Source organism: Gossypium raimondii, chromosome 2 (assembly GCF_025698545.1).
Source record: "Gossypium raimondii isolate GPD5lz chromosome 2, ASM2569854v1, whole genome shotgun sequence".
NCBI lineage: Eukaryota > Viridiplantae > Streptophyta > Magnoliopsida > Malvales > Malvaceae > Gossypium > Gossypium raimondii.
The window spans coordinates 29,370,147-29,389,442 of NC_068566.1; the positions used below are offsets into that span (position 1 = coordinate 29,370,147).

Sequence of the window (19,296 nt, forward strand, 5' to 3'; positions counted from 1 at the left end):
ATGCACAAAGATTAATTTACTCTTTTGTAAAGTATAATAGAGAGGGTTTTATTGTAGTTAAATTATAAATTCATAAAATTTAAAAGAGAATCAAAATTTAATAAATGCGAGGAAAGTTTTTTATGCATTCATAATGTAATACCAATTAATATATTAAGTTATACAAAATATATTAAATTACACATGGTATTGCACTGTTTTGCCAAATGGCAATAATTCTAACTTCCAACTTATATACATATATGATTCGCATTGTTGAATCGTTTACCGTACATTTCTATCATTTTATTTTCCAAGTAATTAATAGTTTTAGTAAATATCCAAATTAAAGAAAAATCATAATAACGACATGAATTACAATAATTCTCCTCTACTGTAAATGTGGCTCATTATGAACATTTGTTATTCTACAATGAAACCATATTTCATTAACACAAAACAGCTCATCAAGACTTTTTGGAGGTCATCTGTAATGAATAGCTAATTTAAAGGAAAAAGCCCACATAATTTTTTTAAAAAAGAAAACTCATGTTTATCTCTTTTTACCTATAATGCTGGTTGAAAGTAAGTCATTGAAGGCTTTGGAAGAAGAAAGTAAGTTATGGTACGTTAAAGTTTGTGTTCAATACATAAACAAGTGAGAAGCAAACAAACATTAATGGAGTAAATTTTATTTTAACAGAGTAACGGTTAAGTGGAGAAAATGACGAAGAAGAGGGAGATACCCAGCTTTATTCTTGACTAGGAGGTTGTATTGGGACCATCCTATCGCCCATTAGTGTGATGAGATTGGTCAATTCCTTTTATCCTTAGTCAGCAAGTTTATCATGGTTGTATGCATATTAGTACTAGCTTGCCACATATGTTGGGGGTTGAAAGCTACGTGCTTTAGGCCTTAGGAACCATGTGATCTTTGGGTCTTTGGCTATTTGTGTAGTGTTACTATAACAATAGTTTCTCCTTTAGGTCCGAGGCAAGTTATTAAGTGGTTTGGTGAAGAAATATCTTGTGGAGAGTAATCTTGAGGTTGCATCGAATGTTTACCCTTACGAAGATGGGAATGGAAAGTGTCAACAATTTTTTTTTTTTTTTTGTAAATATAAACAACAGATTACATGGACAAATTCATAGCTAGATTGTCTCTAGTGTTTTCTTCTTATAGAACTTCTTCAATCTCTAAAGGTAGATCATAAAACATGTGCAAAACTTCATCATTCGATAGGGCCATTTTTTCTAATGCATCATCAATCTTGATAGCCTCTCTAGGGACATATCTCAACGACCACTTCTCTTCTTTAGCTAGAATCTATTGAATCCTCTTAACTAAAATAGAGGTCGATCCTTCAAGTTTACTATCACTAATGGAAATAACGACCTCGAGATTATCTTATTGGATGGCGACTTCATCATATCCTTGTTTTTGTAATACAAGTAGGCCATCCAATATACCTCAAACAGCAACAACGACCAAACACTTTCCCAAGAAGCGGTTGTAGCCCAAGACCCAATTTCCTTTCCCATCACGTATTACTCCACCTGCAGCAGAGAAACCAAAAACAATATTAACAGCACCATCAGTATTAAGGGAAAAGCACATACCTGATTCCGCATTTTTAGAAGTCTGTTGCATCTCCATCACCAAAGCTTCACCATAGACTTAAGAAAATTGTTTCACCCAACTGTAGGAAACCTTAATAAATTCCTCCAGACTCATTTATTTTCCTTGGAAGATAAATAAATTATGGTTTTTCCAAATACGCCATAGAATTAAGCTAAAGAAGCAAGCCCAAGTTGATTCTCTTATATTATTTTCCGATTGGTCTTGCAAGTTCGAAAGTAGCCGCTACGAAATATTTCCCTCAAAGAACTGTCTAAATTGATTAGGAGGAATTTTGATTCCAAATGCCCCTTGCCCAAGGGTAGTCCATAAGAAAATGCAAAGCATTCTCAACGTTATGACTATAAAGTTGACAAAATTCATCTTGTCCAATTCCTCTACGAACCCTTTCAGAGTTAGTTAAAAGTATCTACTTCAGAATTAGCTAGATGAATTATCTAACTCTTTGAGGGCCCGAGATTTTCCAAACAATATTCCAAGTACCATCCTTCGAACTCCAAAACTCCTCATTGAGCATCCGATAAGCGCTTTTAACTGAAAAGATACATGTCGTAGTCTTAGACCAAGATAGAGTATTTAGGCTTGCTGACTTCATGGGAGGTGGAATACTAATGATGCATTAGATGATTTCTTCTGGTAACTAAACCCGAAATAAATCAAGGTTTCATGCACCATGCACCATTCCCCATTACCATCTCATGCACTTTACAATCAGGATAGATATTTGCACACTGAGGAACATGGTTAAGTAAGGGTCCCACATTTAGAACCCAAAAATCCTTCCAACATCAAACGGTTTGTCCATCACTCACTGACCAAATCATTTTGTTACACAATAAAGGCCAAACCTTGGCTATAGATTTCCACATAAACGAACATCTACTCCTCATAATACAGTCCAACAAAACTTTAACAACTCCATATTTTGCTCTGGAGACTCTGACCCATAAAACTTCAGTCATAATGGTAAGATTGTAGCCAATCTTTATCATAAAAGCTTTATTCTAATCACCCAAACGGCAAAACCCGAGACCACCACATGATCTAGCCTGACAAATATTATCCCAACCACCTAAGGTCATTTTCCTTTTCTCATCAAAAATACCCCAGATGAATTACTTTGCCATTGCTTCGATCGAATCACAAATGCCCTTTGGAACCAAAATAGATTGTATAAGATAATTCGGGATAGTTAGCAGAATAGTTTGTGCTAATGTGACTCTCATTGGAGAGGAAAGTTTTTTGGCATCCCAACTAGATAATCGACTGCGGACTCTTTCTACCAGAAAATCTAGTGTGTTTCAGTCACTCTTTTGTGAAAAAGAGGAACCCCCAAATAATGTCTCAGACCATCAACTTCTTGAAAGCCAACGATGTTGTTGATACCCCTCCTTAAAATATTCCTTAATGCCAGTAGAGAAAAAGACGTTGGTCTTTCTAATATTAAACTTGTGACTCGAGAGTTCACAGAAATTACCCAGGAAATTTTTTAGAAGACCATTGTGTTTCAAATTAGCTTTACTGAAAATGACTAAGTCATCTACAAAAAATAAATGAGAGAAATTTGACCATGTGTACGATAAACGAATAGGGTTCCATTCTCCTGAAAAAATAGTCGAGTGGAAACAATGACCCAACCACTCCATGCAAGGGACAAAAAGGTAAGGGGACAGTGGACATCCTTGTCAAATTCCCCTTACAGGCTTCAATTTCAAAGTTAGAGCTCCATTCCATAGTTCTTACATGGTAGACGTCAAAATAGCATTCATAATAACATTTATTAAACAAGAAGGAATATGTATTACTTTAAGTGACACTTCTACGAAATCCCACTGCACTTTGTCATAAGCTTTCTCTAAGTCAATCTTAACTGCCATTTATTGGAGATTCTTCTTTATTCTTATAGAGTGTAAGACTTCCTGCGCAATAACTATATTGTTAATGATGCTTTTCCCCACAATGAATCCAGCTTTTTCTTGACCTATAATATTTGGGAAAATACTTTTGAATCTATTCACAATGACCTTCATAACCAACTTATATAATACAGATTAGAGGCTAATGGGTCTAAATTGTGAAAAAATTTCAATATTGGAAACTTTGGGAATTAAGACAATAAAAGTATTGTTAAACTCCGAGTCTATAGTCTCACCTTCAAAAATCTTCCTAACCCATTCGCAAATTACTCCTCCTAAATTATTTTACTGATTCTGAAAAAAAAAGCGTGAAATATTGTGTCTAAAATTAAAATATGTCAAGGTATTTATACAAGAGGATGATAATCAATCTAAGGTAACGAGCAAAGATGCCAAATGAATATTGCATAATGAAATCCCTAAAAATCAAAATTAAATTCGTTGAAGCTAGTAACTAATATTGCACAATCAGTTGTTAAAGCTTCCATATAGTCAACACAACCTTTCAAATTGTTGCATAAATATCATAAATGCTTAACTTGTAGACCATATTATGATAAGTTTTTTTTTTTGAGTCCTTTGGTAATGACAATAGCTAGTTGCTTGCCTAATATCATACGGACTAAGTTCAAACCGCTAGTAGTTAACTTTTCTTTGATAAAGTGTTGATTGATCTCAGCGTGTTTCATTTGATTATGTTGAACTAGATTTTGAGCAATATTGATGGTAGCTTTACTATCACAATACAAGGATAATTTTAATCACTCTAGTAATTTCCATAACTATAGTAGCTCACGAATACCTTGAGCCATGACTCTACATTCTACCTTTGCACTTGATCGAGCAACTATACTTTGCATATTGCTTCTTCAAGTGACAAGGTTTCCTCCTACAAGAGTGCAATACCCATATGTAGGTCTCTTATCATCCAAGGAACCTGCCCAATCTACATCTATAAAGGCTTCTATCTAAAGGTGACCATGTTTAGAGAAAAAAACCTTTTTTGGGGGTAGACTTTAGACAACTTGCATGTGATATTTTGAAGGATTATGCATGAACTGGCTTACCAAGCTGACTGTATGTGCTATGTTTGATATAGTGCGTGAGAGATAAATTAGTTTTCCAACCTATCCTGGATACCTCTCATTATCAACTAACTCTCCAATCCCAACTTTTAGCTTATGATTGCTCTCTATAGGTGATTCTACTAGTTTACATCCCATTATACCAGTTTTTGCCAAGGGATCTAGGATATACTTTCTTTAAGAAATGAAGATCATTTTTTTTCTAATCTAGCAACTTCAACTCCCAGAAATATTCCAGCTTTCCAAGATCCTTGATTTCAAATTTCCTAGTCAACAATCTCTTTAGTTGAGGCATTTCTTCTCTTTCATCACTAGTCATTACAATGTCATCAATATATACTATAAGAAGAGTGGCCTTACCGTTGTGATGTTTTATGAAGGGACTGTTCCCTTTTCATAAATCAAACAATGACAACTAACTGATAGTAATATAACCAAAATATCAACTTTTATCTCACTACTTTGAGAGTATAGCTTTTTAATATATCAAATTACATGAGTCATTCACACATAATCATTCACTTGCTCAAGATTTAGATGAGTCACACTATAAACATCATATGTGAATTAATATATTAACGAATTTAGGAAAATTCAACTTGCGCTAGATAATCATATTATAGGCCTAATATGAGTCAATACAACTCCAATAATCAAGACAAGATATCTCCCAAATTGGACTTATAAATGACATAATAGTCCTAACATGAGACATTTCCTCAATTTAACCCCCATTAACTCTATACTATTAAGATTACCTACTAATATAAGTTTTCCTATACATTACGATTGATCCATATAATGCAACTTAATATTAGTTAAACCTTAGGTAATTAGTGAAATGATATTAGTTCAATCATCTAATAGATGTTAGGTCCCCCTCCAAAATATAATAACATATAATGTCTCATTCTTTGTAGATAATTGGATATGTGCTTCATTGCTTTGCCAACGCCTAGGTCCAGGATTCATCTGATGTTGACTCACCTGTAAGAAAACTTCAATTCAGTTGAGCTATGTAACATCAGAGCTTGTGCTCCTAGATGTTCTCTGATGCTTAAGTAAATGAGGAGTTTAAGGAAAATAGAAGGAGTAGCGATGTTTTAGGAGAGTAACAATTAAGTGAAGAAGATAAAGGTAGATACCGAGCTTTATATCCTACTTTTAGGTTGATTTAGGGTCATTTTCTAACCCATCAATGTGAGAGATTTGGTTAACTCTTTTTGTCCTTAGCCAACAAGCTTGGTAAGGTTGTGTGCATGTCAATCCCGACCTACCACATATATTAAAGGTTAAAAGCTTTATACCTATTGCCGATTGCCATTCAACAATGCTCCAAGTCTTGTGGACCATGCAATCCTTAGACCTTTGGCATGTTTGTGAAGTGCTAGTACAACAGCCTACATGTTAAAAATTAAGTTTTAATACTAATAAATATTGGTGTAGTGATAAAATATATTAAACTTCAAAAAAGAAACTCATGTGGAGAAAACATGATTGAAAAAGATAACCACAAACTTCAAAAAAATTAAACTTATGAGCTATATAAAATGAAGATAAAAAATAACTTAATTCCACTAAAATATTTAATATACTGTTTTTCTTCTTTAAATCTTGTAATTGCAATTCCACTACGTCCCTACAAAGTTCACTTCGAAAAGTAGAATTACAATAAAAGTGATAATTTTGAAAATTCGAAATTATTATATTTGAATTTCATCGATATTTCAAGTTATAATTTGTATTCTTTACATATTTTGTCTAGGGTTGGAATGTTCCACACGTGGTTTGCTTTTTCTTTTCTTTTTTTAATATTTTATTTTTGGTAAAGCCCAATGCTTGCCTAATACATGATGTGACAAGCAAAACTCCAACGTCACTATAAACTACATTTCGTCACCATTACCTTACAAAGCTTTTAAACCAAGATTTTCCACCTTATATGTATTTATATATTAGTTTTAAACTATAATTCTGATTTTCAAAGTGCTACTTAATTTCGTGATAGGATAATCAATATTTTATGATTCAATCAAAGACTTAAGTAAAATTAATTTTAATCACTGAAAATTAAAAACAAAAAGGAATCATAATTCCTAGAAATTGAGAGCATCGGTATTAATGAAATGGAGAGTATTTTTTTATTAATAAATATTTAAATAAATTTTTGGTAAAAGTATTATGGAGGCCTTATGCAAGGAGTTGGATCGCATTTTGCATCCTCTACTAAAAAAATAAACAAATTAATTCATGTACGTTATATCAAAAAGCAAACGATCCTTTTGTTAAAAGTTTTCATCAATTTCTATCGTTAAAACAGTCCATGTAAGTCGATATGAGGTACACGTGACATGGCAAGTGTAATTGTCTGATTATTCCATCAACCAAGCCAGTTTAGAACAGTAGAAATGGATGAAAAGTTTAATTGAAAGGACTATTTTACTCTTTAATTACCAATTTACTATTTTTTGAGTAAATGAGACAAAATACGCATAAAAACCCTTAAATATTATTACCATAAATTTTCTAAACATCCTCACTTTATTCAACAATTTATTAAAAATAAACCATTCTAAATATTTTTAAAAAACGAATCAGTTATTAAACATTGAAGAGCGTATATGTATTAGACAAAAGCAATGGGTTCCTAAGACTAAAAAGATTGCTTCTCATGCAAACTTCAATATGACCTACCAAAACTTTGCCATACAAAATCATTTGGTTGGTCATGCTATATATCGTATATAATGAACAATAAATTAAAATGGCAGTCCCTGCCGTCACAAAAGACGTCATTTACAACCATAACGACTTGGAGCAATTGGTCAACTAAGGTCGTAAATAAAAATGGAATTTCGTTACACTTTAGATTAAATATTAAATTATTAAGGTTTATAAATAAAAATAAAAATATTCGACCACGTTACCAAACTAGAAGAAGAAGATGGAAGGTGATAAGGAGAGATTTGATGTGTGAGTGCAGGTTAGTAAAAGAAGTGGTTGTTCCATCAATCGTTGCCCCTCAAAATAAAATCATGATTAGCCATGGAATTTTGTGAATTAACCTTCATGATTAGGGCTACGACACTAATCTTCCTCCCATCACCCATAACAGATTATCTGTAGTGCTACCGTTATCAAAAGGAAATATATATCAATTACCACCTACTTTTTCATACATCTAAATTTCATTTTCATACTTCTTTTTACATTTTTATTATTGAAATCGGATCAAACCGGTCGATTCAATTCAGAATTTATCGATACACTAGTTTGGAGTAAAGTAAAAACTTGTTTATCCCGCAAATTAGTACAAATCAATTGAGCCAGGTTAAAAATTAGTTTAATCTAGAATATATATTTTTAAAATTTTATTTTCTTAATAGTGGACAAATTGGTTTAACCAAATCGAAACTGATGATCTAACTGGTTCAACCACCCGTCTGGTTCCAAAAACATTGATAATGAAATTCCAACATTGAATTTTGAATGCCGAAACAAAAAAATAAAAATGGCCACTTGTTTGTAGAATTTAGTTAAATTGATTCTTAAAATTATTTTTAATGATAAATTAATGTGGAATTTGAATTTTATAATAAAAAATTAAATTTAATTAGCGAAAGTGTTGCTTACATGTTAAAAATAGGAGTATTAGAAGGTTTTACTATGGTATTTTGCTCCATTAAATAAATTAATTCATTTGAATAATGTTGGTCAATGCTAAGGTGGAAAATCACAGTCATTATTAAGTTAAATAATTAAAATTAAAAAATAAATAAAATATGAAATTTATACATAATTCAAAAATATAATTTCAAACAAAATGTGTGAACTTTTAAATTTATGAAAACGTTTGATTATATATAAGTTATAAAAAATCAAAATAATGTAAATAAAATGTTGTTTTAAATTTTATGAAAATTTATATTATTTTGTAAAATGATATATTATACAAATTCAAAAAATCTAAATTTTTATCGTATACAAAAAGCATTTAAAATCCAAATATATATAAAGAAAAATTGAAAAAATATTTTCTGAAGTTTCAGAAATTTTATAGTTTTCCCATGTTATGTTTTACAATATAGAAGTTATATAAAAGAAAATGAATTTTCTAAAATGGATTATTAATCCACCTCATTGACTAACACATTTAATCAAACAAAACAAATAATTTGAGATGCCAAAAACAAGCCCTTTTTCTATAAAGAAATGGATGCACACTTTTTCATTTTCAAATTATAATACAGCATCTCTCAAATGCTGCCCACATGCGGAGATTGAAAAGCTTCTTAGTGCCCACTCGCCAAGGTTGTTAATATGGGATTTGACTTCCATACATATATTTATAAATAAAAGGGGCCTTAACTTTACTACTTTTATCACATACTATACAATATAGTATAATCTTTTGTCCTCAGCTGCTCCAAATCTTGGTCTCTTCTTTCTGTCTTCTTTCTTTTCATAAATCTTCTTTTTCATCTACAAATCTGGGACTTTTACATTAAAAGTTAGATTATATTTTATTCGACCTACTAAAAAAGTTGTCATTGTACATTAGATCAAAGAGCAAATTAGTCATTTTTGTTAAAAATTTCATCCATTTCCACTACTAAAAACTATGCTGACGTACAAGGATCAATTTGTAACAGAAAAAAGTAGATGGAATTGTTAACAAAAGGACCAAGTCTGGTCTTTGATCTAACATATAGGGACTAATTTGTCTAGAGAAGTAAAATACAATGGCCTCCATGGTATTGGGTGATGTAGTAAAATATATTATATTTTTAAGAAGAGAATTTTGGTTCAAACCCTAAAAGTAAAATAGTATTGTTAAATGATTAGTTTTCATATATACGTTGAGGTTAAGGGATTGGTTTTAAATGGTAGTGAAATTCAGGTGAAACTTTGACAGAAATGAAAGAATATTGATTTATGTTAGGTGGAAAGTTGAATTAATGTATTCTAGCAGGACAAAGACAAGAGTATGGTCTCTTCAACTTCCCCATATATCTGTATCAACCCTAAATTGATTTACAATTTTAAGTACAAGTCTACCACTTTTTTTGATTGTTGAAGGGGAGCTATCTTCCTCAAAACTTCTCAATTATACCTTATATTCACTATTTGCTCTCTATTTTATACCAATTTAATTTTGTTCACCAATTTTAGCCACGACATAGCCCTAAAAGAGGCGCAGCGTCACCTTTTTTCCCTATCCACTATGATCTCACATTCACATGACTTTACAACTTTAAAATATTATATATGAATTCTAAAAATAAAAAATATTTAAACATTTTTCAAATCTTATAAAATATTCATTTTAGAAAAATCCAACAAATTGGTTTGAGAAATATTATATATGAATTCTAAAAATAAAAAATATTTAAACATTTTGTTTTTATTAAGCGTTAATCAATGTCTTGGTTTGAGAATTTATGATATTTCCTCAAGATAATCGAGATAAAAATTCTACAAAATAATATTGGTGTCAGATATAATTTCTATTATAACTAAATGTATTTAACTTCCTTATCTACTAAAAGTAATAATAATGAAATGTGGCCATAGCAATGCTGCCATTTTTTTTTTACTTTAATACAAGTTCTACCTTTTTTTTCTTTTGTCCAGTCGTTTTATGCTACGGCAGGAAATCATGAGCAACTTCCTCAATTTGTTACCATGTTGGACACCATTTTTTCCCTGCAATTGTTTGTACCAAAATTTAATCTTAAAGAAGCAAAACTACCTATTTCAGTATTTTCTTTACTCTATTGAAATTGAGTTGCACCCAAGAAAGAAAAAACTGCAAATAAAATCATCTAAAATTGGATTCATTTTGGGAATTGAAGCAGCTGGTTTCACCTACGGAACTATACTCATGCGTCGCCAAGCTTTACTTCTACAAAATAATGACTATTCCCTTTTACTTTTCTTTCTTTCAAAAATGACTATATAATTTATTTTTATACATAAACTTGGTAACTAAGTCAATATTGATCAATGAGTTGATACCCTAAAATTGTACCATATCATTACTTAAAAATAAGTTAAACTAATGATGTGTCACAATTTTAAAATGTCGTATCATCAAACTGTTACATTTTTTTTAAAGTTTTGATGTTAAAATGAATAAAAAATTTATATATACCAAAGTGAACCTAATTATTAAGTTCAAAAGTCAAAAATTATATTAACTATTCTAAAATAATTCTCGACCTTTAAATAGAAAATAATTTGATCGGGTGATAACATATAATTTTATGCATCGAGAAAGAATCAGTCTTCTTCACCTACCCCTCGTGGGTTCTTCAAACGCCATTGGAGAAGTGGGTTAGGGACAAGGTATAGCATGGTGAAAGAGGTTTAACGAAGTTGTCTGTGCTGATGTGGGACCATGAAAGCTCAGTGGCTCCGACCCCATCATCTATTTTTTTCTTTGCTATCTTGTCGTTGAGGTAGTTGCACAAGTAAAACGAGTTCCAGTTTTGTAATAATATATAATGAAAAAAAAAGAAAAAAGTGAGATTGTTTTAAGGGATAGAGATTAGAGAGAGAAAGATGGTTTTGGAATAGATATATTAAGGTCGAGAGTCATATAGTTGAGATGTGAGCCTCTCCCTTTTTATTTTTCAAGTGTTCTTTTTTACCACCAAATTGTTGTACCTACATTCCCCATATGTTCCAAATTCTTTTGGAGGATTATTTTTATTATTTATTTTATGTTATATGCTTGGGGTTGGATTATCGCTCTCAATAATATTATATCTAAACTTCGAATTTACATTATTTTTGAGATTATAATGTGCTGTTATTACAATCACTTTTACAACAAGTGTACATTTATACACGTTTAAATACATGTCCTCTCCTTATTTAAAAGCGTGGAGTGATTACTACTAGAAATAAGCCTACAAAATTGTCTAATTCTACACATCTTAATAAACATCATTATCAACACATCACTAAAAGTAAAATAAGATAAAAAATTAAAATTTATTTTTGAAATTTTTATTTTAAAGAGAATTGAACTGTGGGATTAAAATTTGAAAATAATACAAATAGATGATCCAAACAAAGATGGTATATATTCAAAAGGAAAGAAAAAGAGATCCTCTGCCAAAATTGTGCCTGCTTTGTATTCTAGGAATCTTTTGGACCACGTGAATATCATGAATGTTATAATCTATGTATATAATTTGACATCTAGTGCTTTCTTAACTTATATTTCTTGGATAAATTCCACTAACTATCCCAAAATTATTGTGTAAATTATAAATTGATTCCTCAACTTGAAAATATTATAATTGAGTCCTTGAAATACCAACAAAGTCTTTTGTCATTCTAGTTGTTAACATAAACATCAAATACTAATTCAAGTGTTTGTATATAAGATTGTATGAAAAACTTGAGTCTTATGCGTTGAGAAATAGATCGTATAGGGAAACTATTATTTTAGAATTGTAGATCCAAGTTATTAATTCAATAGTTAAACCTTGTATTTGTAGTTTGTGATTAGACATTTTCATATATTGCACTGAAATGACATTAAAAGAATAGTAATGGTTTCAGCTTTTTGGTTGACAATGAACATCTGACATATCTAGAATTGACCCTCAAACTCCTACTTGTCTGCAAATCTGTTAGTAGTAGCCGAGTTTGAAGGTAATCAAACCTTTATGCAGCTATGTTCTCTTCAACTTTGTCGAATTAGTCACAACAATATGAGGTTGCAAGCCATATCCCGAAGTGCTTCTTAAAGGAGGCAAGTCCGAGACCCAACACCCTCAGCACTCCTATAATAAATTTATAGATAAGAATAAAATAAAGCAAAACCTCAAAAACAAGCGAAACTAGGGAAAAAGGAAGTAGTAGCTTGAGATGTATATCCCTTCTAAAATTACATGAAACGTGGTGTTTGAATACATAAAACGAGAGGGTAGCGGGAAATATAGTATCATTAGATGCTCTTGCCTCTATACCATATTCAACACTCCATACATAATTATATCAATAAATTTGTTTCTCCTAAGTATTCTTGTTTTTGTATTTCTTTAATTTAAAACATCAATTTCATCATTTCACCTAAAAATAACCTTGAAATCTATGAGCCGTTATGTCATCTAATCAAAACAATATATTTTAATAGATATAAATAAGTTACAAGCAACGCACAAACCTACAAATTAAAAACTAATCTTAATTTTTTTAAATTAACTTATTGCATATTTAGCATTGTAATATAATAATTATAATTTCATATTTATATTTATATTATGCTATAAATTTTAATTTCTCAAATCAAATCATTAACCCAGTGACCCCGTATTCCTTGATGGTTCATTGTTGCGAACTAGTAATTGCATTGGATACAAAAATTTAAAAAAATAACGTTAAAATGGTTAATTTTTATAAATTTGGAATTTAGCTTCTTTATTTTCATTTTAAGAATTTAATATTTTTTGAAAATATAAGTCTAATTATTAATACTATTAAATTCTTTTGTTAAAGTAAAGTTCATTACAATTCTTTTTTGTTGTTGTTGTTTCACGACAATCCATATATTATTGCTTTATTTTAAAATGTTGTACTAACGAATTTAGCATAAAATTTAAATTTTGAATTCGACTAAATTCCAAATGTATAAAGAATACAAGAAGTTAATATTAGGAGAATAGAGAGTTATAGGAAATTTGCATGTGTTAGAGCATGATTTAGAGTTGTTATGCCCCTACTTATCTAATACTTTTACAACTTGTAATCATTTTAAAAAGAAACACAATCTAGAAGAATTCATTGGTAAAAGATTTAAAATTTTAGAAAAGTTATAAAAATAAATAAATTTCGTATTTAAAATTTGAGTTTATAAATAAAATATCATGTATGTGAGTGTATTAAATATTAAAATTTAATTGTGTACTGTATACGTAAATATATGGATGTAGGGTGGTTTAGTTTTTAGGTGGTTGGGTCTTATCAATGGCATAAAACCTCACGCTAAGTACATCAATGGCCATGATACCCAAACTTTTTTTCATGCATATTTGGAGCATTCCATTCCCTACCACCATTATAAATTATCATGACTGCATTACCCTTTACGCACCCTTCTCTCTCTCCTTGTGTTATTGCTCTTCCTTTTTCCTCTTTCTGTTATTCTCTCTCTTTCCCCTCTGCTCTTTACCTTTAATTTCTATGATTTAAAGCTATATACATATATATATATATATATATCTGCAAGGAAAATCCCAGTTTCTCTCCTGTTTAGCTAATGTCAGAAGACATGAATCTATCAATAAATGGGCAGTCTCAGGTCCCTCCTGGTTTTAGATTTCATCCCACAGAGGAAGAGCTCCTTCACTATTATCTTAGAAAAAAAGTGGCTTACGAAAAGATTGACCTTGATGTTATCCAGGAAGTTGATCTCAACAAGCTTGAGCCTTGGGATATTCAAGGTACATACTAATCAACCTAACCCTCTCTTTTTAATGCAATTTTTTTGTCTAATTTGTGGGTTATATGCAGAAAAGTGTAGGATAGGATCCACTCCACAAAATGAATGGTATTTCTTCAGCCACAAGGATAAGAAATACCCGACCGGGACTCGAACCAATCGTGCTACGGCTGCCGGATTCTGGAAAGCAACCGGCCGTGATAAGATTATATATAGTGGGTTTAGGAGAATTGGGCTGAGGAAAACATTGGTGTTCTATAAAGGCAGAGCTCCACATGGTCAAAAATCTGATTGGATTATGCATGAGTATAGGCTTGATGATAACACTACCACCCATGACTCTAATGTAAGCAAGCTATATTTCTCTTTCAGTGTTTCCTATATGTATGTATGCATGCATAGTATAATAATATTGAATTGGTCCAGGGTTCGAACCCCATCGGAGATTCGGTGACGGAAGATGGGTGGGTGGTTTGCCGTGTGTTCAGAAAGAAGAATTATCTGAAAACCCTAGAGAGTCCTAAAAGTAATTCGTCCTCTACCGGTCATGATTTAAAGACACACATGCTTAGTTCAGGAGGCAACGATGGTGTCTTGGATCAAATCCTTCATTACATGGGAAGGACTTGTAAGATGGAGAGTGATTCATTGAACAACATCAACAACATCCCCATCCCCGACAACAATCCGAGGATGCTTGTTGGAAACAACGGAGGAATCAACGATGGGTTCCATGACCATGAAAGGTTCATGCATCTCCCTAGGCTTGAAAGCCCAACTCTCCCTTCGCTTTGTTACCAATCCATCGAAGACATGCTGACCGAAACCGAACACCGAGGTGGATGTTGTGGCGGTGGTGGTAATAATGAGACCAAAAATGGGGTAAATGACTGGGTCACACTGGACCAACTGGTGGCATCCCAGCTAAGTGGTCAAGTAGAGACAAGCAAGCAACTATCATGTTTTAGTGACCCTAATGCGGTTTTTAGTCTTTGTCACGATGATGGTATTCAATTATCGCATTTAAACTTACAGAGATCAAATCAAAGCTCACAGTTCTATAGCAACAACGACAATGATCTATGGAGCTTGACCAAGTCATCGTCTTCACCGTCTTCATCAGATCCCTTATGCCATCTGTCGGTATAATACAAGTACATGTCATTGTCAAAAACAAGCCTTTTGTTTCATTGCTCAAGTACTCTGTTTAATTAGGTATATGTTGACATATATATACATATATATATATATATATATATATACACACATATGTATTTTGCATTAAGAAGTATGAAATATGAGATGGGATGGCATTGTCAAAGTCATTATACTTTTACTTAATAACGATGCCATCGATTTAATCATCTTAGGGAAAGGTTGTTTATATATATATATATATATATATAACTATCTTGAAAAGCTTTGATTGATCATAGCAAAGTGCTGACTTTTAGGGTATGGAATCTGGGGGTCATGTGTCTAATGGGGTCTCACACACACATAGAAATAATGATAATCCATTTGGTTGGATATCACATGGAAAAGTGGTGAATGACATATATATATCGTTCATTTGTAAATTAAAAACAAAAAAAAATCAACAAATCTTTGAATGATGGTGTCGAGGAAGATTGAGAATTGTATGTTACTGTTGTCTTCACCTAACGTACGAGCGCCTATCATGGTTTTTTTTTTTTTTTTTGAGGGAAAAAAAAGGTGGCCATCTTTAAGGAATTAGGATAAGATGTGTTGCACAGAAAAAAAAAAACACGTACCATCGTTGGGCCAATTTCAAATTTTTATACACTGTATTTCTTTTGTCCTTTTCTTCTAAATATCTCAACTTCAACTCCAATTAATTATTTTCATTATCTTTCTAAATATTGGTTAAGTATGTTTTTAAGTGATTAAGGCATCGAGGGGTTGTCTTATTTAAGGTTACAACTTACTACTGGTGTAGACAGGACGGACCGATGATTTTTTTTTTTTTGGACTGATCTGTAAAATTATTTATTATATTTTAGTAAAATATAATAATATTATGTAACTAGTTGCTTTGGTAAAAAAATACATTTACTTTATTTTACATCACATTTATATATTATAATAATAGGATTTATGATGAGTTTGCTGTTGTATCTTTTCACTTTAAATGCCAACTTTAATGACTTTCCTAACACATAAATGTCATCTTTTAAAAAGAAATAATAATTTAACACAAGTTGAAACACATGCGGTTAGAGAATGAAATTAGTGTAGAGATGTTAATTAATTTCACTTTAATTTTCTTCTAATTAACTAATTATTGTCACTAATATATAAATACCATCATTCAATTTTGTTTGCATGCAAGCAATAATGTAGTTCTAATTCACACCAATATATATTATAGAGTGGCGAATTTCAAAAAAACCTTGAAAAAAGCTGGTGATGGATTCAAATGGTTGGTTCATGGGGCATAGCAATGATGATGTACCAGATGTTATTATTATTATTTTTTTTTTTTTTGGAATATGAGATACAACAAAATGTTATAATTATACAAATTATCAATTGGACTGATCCACACGAGAATTTAAACTTAAATTGTTATAAAATAAAGCAAAGTATTTAGATCTTCTTTTTCTTAAATAAATCTTGTTTTTGGTAGAGCAATGATTTGAAGATGATAGCGTCTTCATCTTGTTTAAAGATTCATTAGGCTTTCCTTCTCTTCTTTTCACCGTTATTTGTTCTGTTTTATCAAGTTTAAAAAGCTAGTATCAAATTACAAAAACAAAAATGCAAAGCAATCTGCAAAATGGGTACACCACTCATATGTAAAATTCGCAATTTCACTGTGGAATTTAGAGACGTCTACTCCCTCCACTATTGGTTGAAGTAATCCAACGGTGGAAGTGCTTCTTTGTATGATGTGGTGACATTAGCTTTTTATTCAATATTTGGGGCACTGGATCCATCTTGGTGGAATTTATCGGGTCGTTGCTTGACATTTTTTGTAAAACCTTGTAGTTGTTCTTGTTGCTGTTTCTTTGAATTGAATCTGAAAATTTCATGTCGAAGTAGAGATTAATCATCTTCTTGTTTCTAGATATCTTACTAGCACTAATCACTCAATATGAAGTCTCAAATATCTAATTTACAAAATTAAATATCTATGTTTTGAGTTAGTGATTATCAAATTTAAGTATGTATTGAAATCTAGAATTGATTAATGTTTTAACTTAGTTTTGCTAAAAATAGTTATATCCACCATAAAATCTTAAAATTTTCATTATATCTTGAAATAAAAACAAGTTAACAATCTTTCATATGCACAAGCATAACTTTCCTGACTTTTTGGTTTAGGTTAACTAATTCTGTTAGAGTTTATAGCAGTTACTACTCTATATATGTGTATAAATACACTACCTTTGTAATCATTCAGATCAAGCAATAATAATCAAGATTATTCAGTGTTACTTTAGTTTCTTTTCTATAGTTCTTTCATATCATTCTTTCACGGTATCAGTCGCTTCCTCCTGTGTGTTTTCGCTGCCTTAGATGGATACATCGTCGCCCACTGAGTCTGCCAACAATGCAACATCCCCAAGAGCCTCTGCTCCTAGTAACAGTCCCACATCACCATGTCTCTCCAATGGTGAAAGATTTTCTCATGTGATTCATACATTTCCTAGACATGACACAGTCAAGCTCGATGAGAATAATTCTGTGCAATGGCAACATCAGTTGAAGCTAATCATTGATGACTACAATCTTACCGGTTATGTTAACGGTACTCTTCCGGTGCCACCTTAGTTTGTGTCAGACCAAGAAAGGAAGTTACTCTCGAATCCTGACTTTGTTGTTTTTTGTCAACAGGACAAATTGCTTGCTTCTTGGACTTTATCCACCATTAGTGACTCCATTTTGTCCTGTTTTACAGGTGCTAACACTGTCCATGATGTGTGGAGCACGGCGTGTCACTTATTTGTTGCAGCCTTTAGAGCCAAAGTTTCTCGATTAAAGCATGAACTTCACTTACTAAAAAAGGGTCACCTGTGACCTTCTTGGTGCTTCTGTCCATCTGATTTCTACTGCTGAGCAAGTTAATATCATTCTTGCGAGTCTTTCGGCGGAGTTTGATTCAATTATTATGGTGACTTATTTTTCATCAAAACCTCTTGAAATGAATCGTCTTGTAGAAATTCTATTGGAGTGTGAAAATAGGCAACGACGGTTTGTGTCGGAGGTTCCTCCTCAGTCCAATTTGGTTCAGCATTCGTCATGTTCTGATTCAACGTTGGCTTCTCTGACAGGTTCGATGCCTGATTCTCAATGCATGAGTGCATTCTCCCACAGTGGTCGCAAGTCTTATTGTGGCCGTGGTCAGAGCAACTATGGTCGACCTCAATGTCAGATCTGCGGTCACCTTGGACACCTCGCTCAACACTGCTACTATCGGTTCGACCACTCAATTGATGGCCTTCTGATAACAGCTTTTGGTCATTCGTCATCGATGCCTGGCGGTTCTTCAATTTCATCACATGTTTGATATTCTGAAAGAAACATGGTACTTGCCCTGAACCTTCCTTCCCATTTTCCTAATAAGGAAGCCTTTGTGAATTATGGGTCTCCATTTCTTGGGTCGTTTGCTGGACTTTACTCAACCATCAGCCCACCTGCGTCTATCCGTCCAATGTCCTCTAGGTTGTATCTGTATGGGCAGTCTTTGGGCCGTCAGCTATTAGGCCTGTTGTTCACAATGTTACGTATGGGCATGCATCTTGGTCTCATGTTGCTCTTTTTGTTGAGCCTGCTTCTGAGTCTACTCATTTTGGGCTGCACACTTCCACTACTCATGCTACCAGGCCTAATTCTGTAAATTTTGTTAAGCCATATGTCCCTTTGCCAATTAGTTCTGTTGAGCCAACCATGTGGTATCCTGACTCGGTTGTCACTAATCATATTTGTCAATAGGCTTCCTCGTTGAATAAATCAATCGAATATTCAGGTAGTATTCCTCTACTTATATGTGATGGTATGAGTGCCCATGTTGAGCGCTTGGGCATAACATGATTTCTACATCTAGTAAATTGTTGCATTTGGAAAATGTGTTACATGTACCTAAAATACGAAAAAATTTTCTCTTGGTTTCTCAAGTTGCTCGGGATAATAATGTATTTTTTGAGTTTCAGCCATTGTCTTGTTAAGGATATACAAACTCAGGCAATTTTGTTC

At 32.1% G+C, this 19,296-nt stretch overlaps 1 protein-coding gene across 1 annotated transcript; it reads left to right on the top strand.

The window, feature by feature from the left end:
• The first annotated feature begins 13,713 nt into the window (after window positions 1-13,713).
• On the top strand, window positions 13,714-15,744 carry LOC105788202 (NAC domain-containing protein 43). Its single transcript, XM_012614972.2, has 3 exons — window positions 13,714-14,077; window positions 14,148-14,422; window positions 14,503-15,744. The coding sequence occupies exons 1-3, from the start codon at window positions 13,894-13,896 to the stop codon at window positions 15,223-15,225; spliced, it is 1,182 nt and encodes a 393-aa protein (XP_012470426.1). The 5' UTR covers window positions 13,714-13,893; the 3' UTR covers window positions 15,226-15,744.
• Window positions 15,745-19,296: the final 3,552 nt, after the last annotated feature.

Excerpts from the sequence above, each read along its gene's own strand:
- LOC105788202 (XM_012614972.2), top strand. The coding sequence starts at position 13,894 with ATGTCAGAAGACATGAATCTATCAATAAATGGGCAGTCTCAGGTCCCT. Across the intron at positions 14,078-14,147 it reads TGAGCCTTGGGATATTCAAG|AAAAGTGTAGGATAGGATCC; the intron begins GTACATACTAAT and ends GGTTATATGCAG. Across the intron at positions 14,423-14,502 it reads CTACCACCCATGACTCTAAT|GGTTCGAACCCCATCGGAGA; the intron begins GTAAGCAAGCTA and ends GAATTGGTCCAG.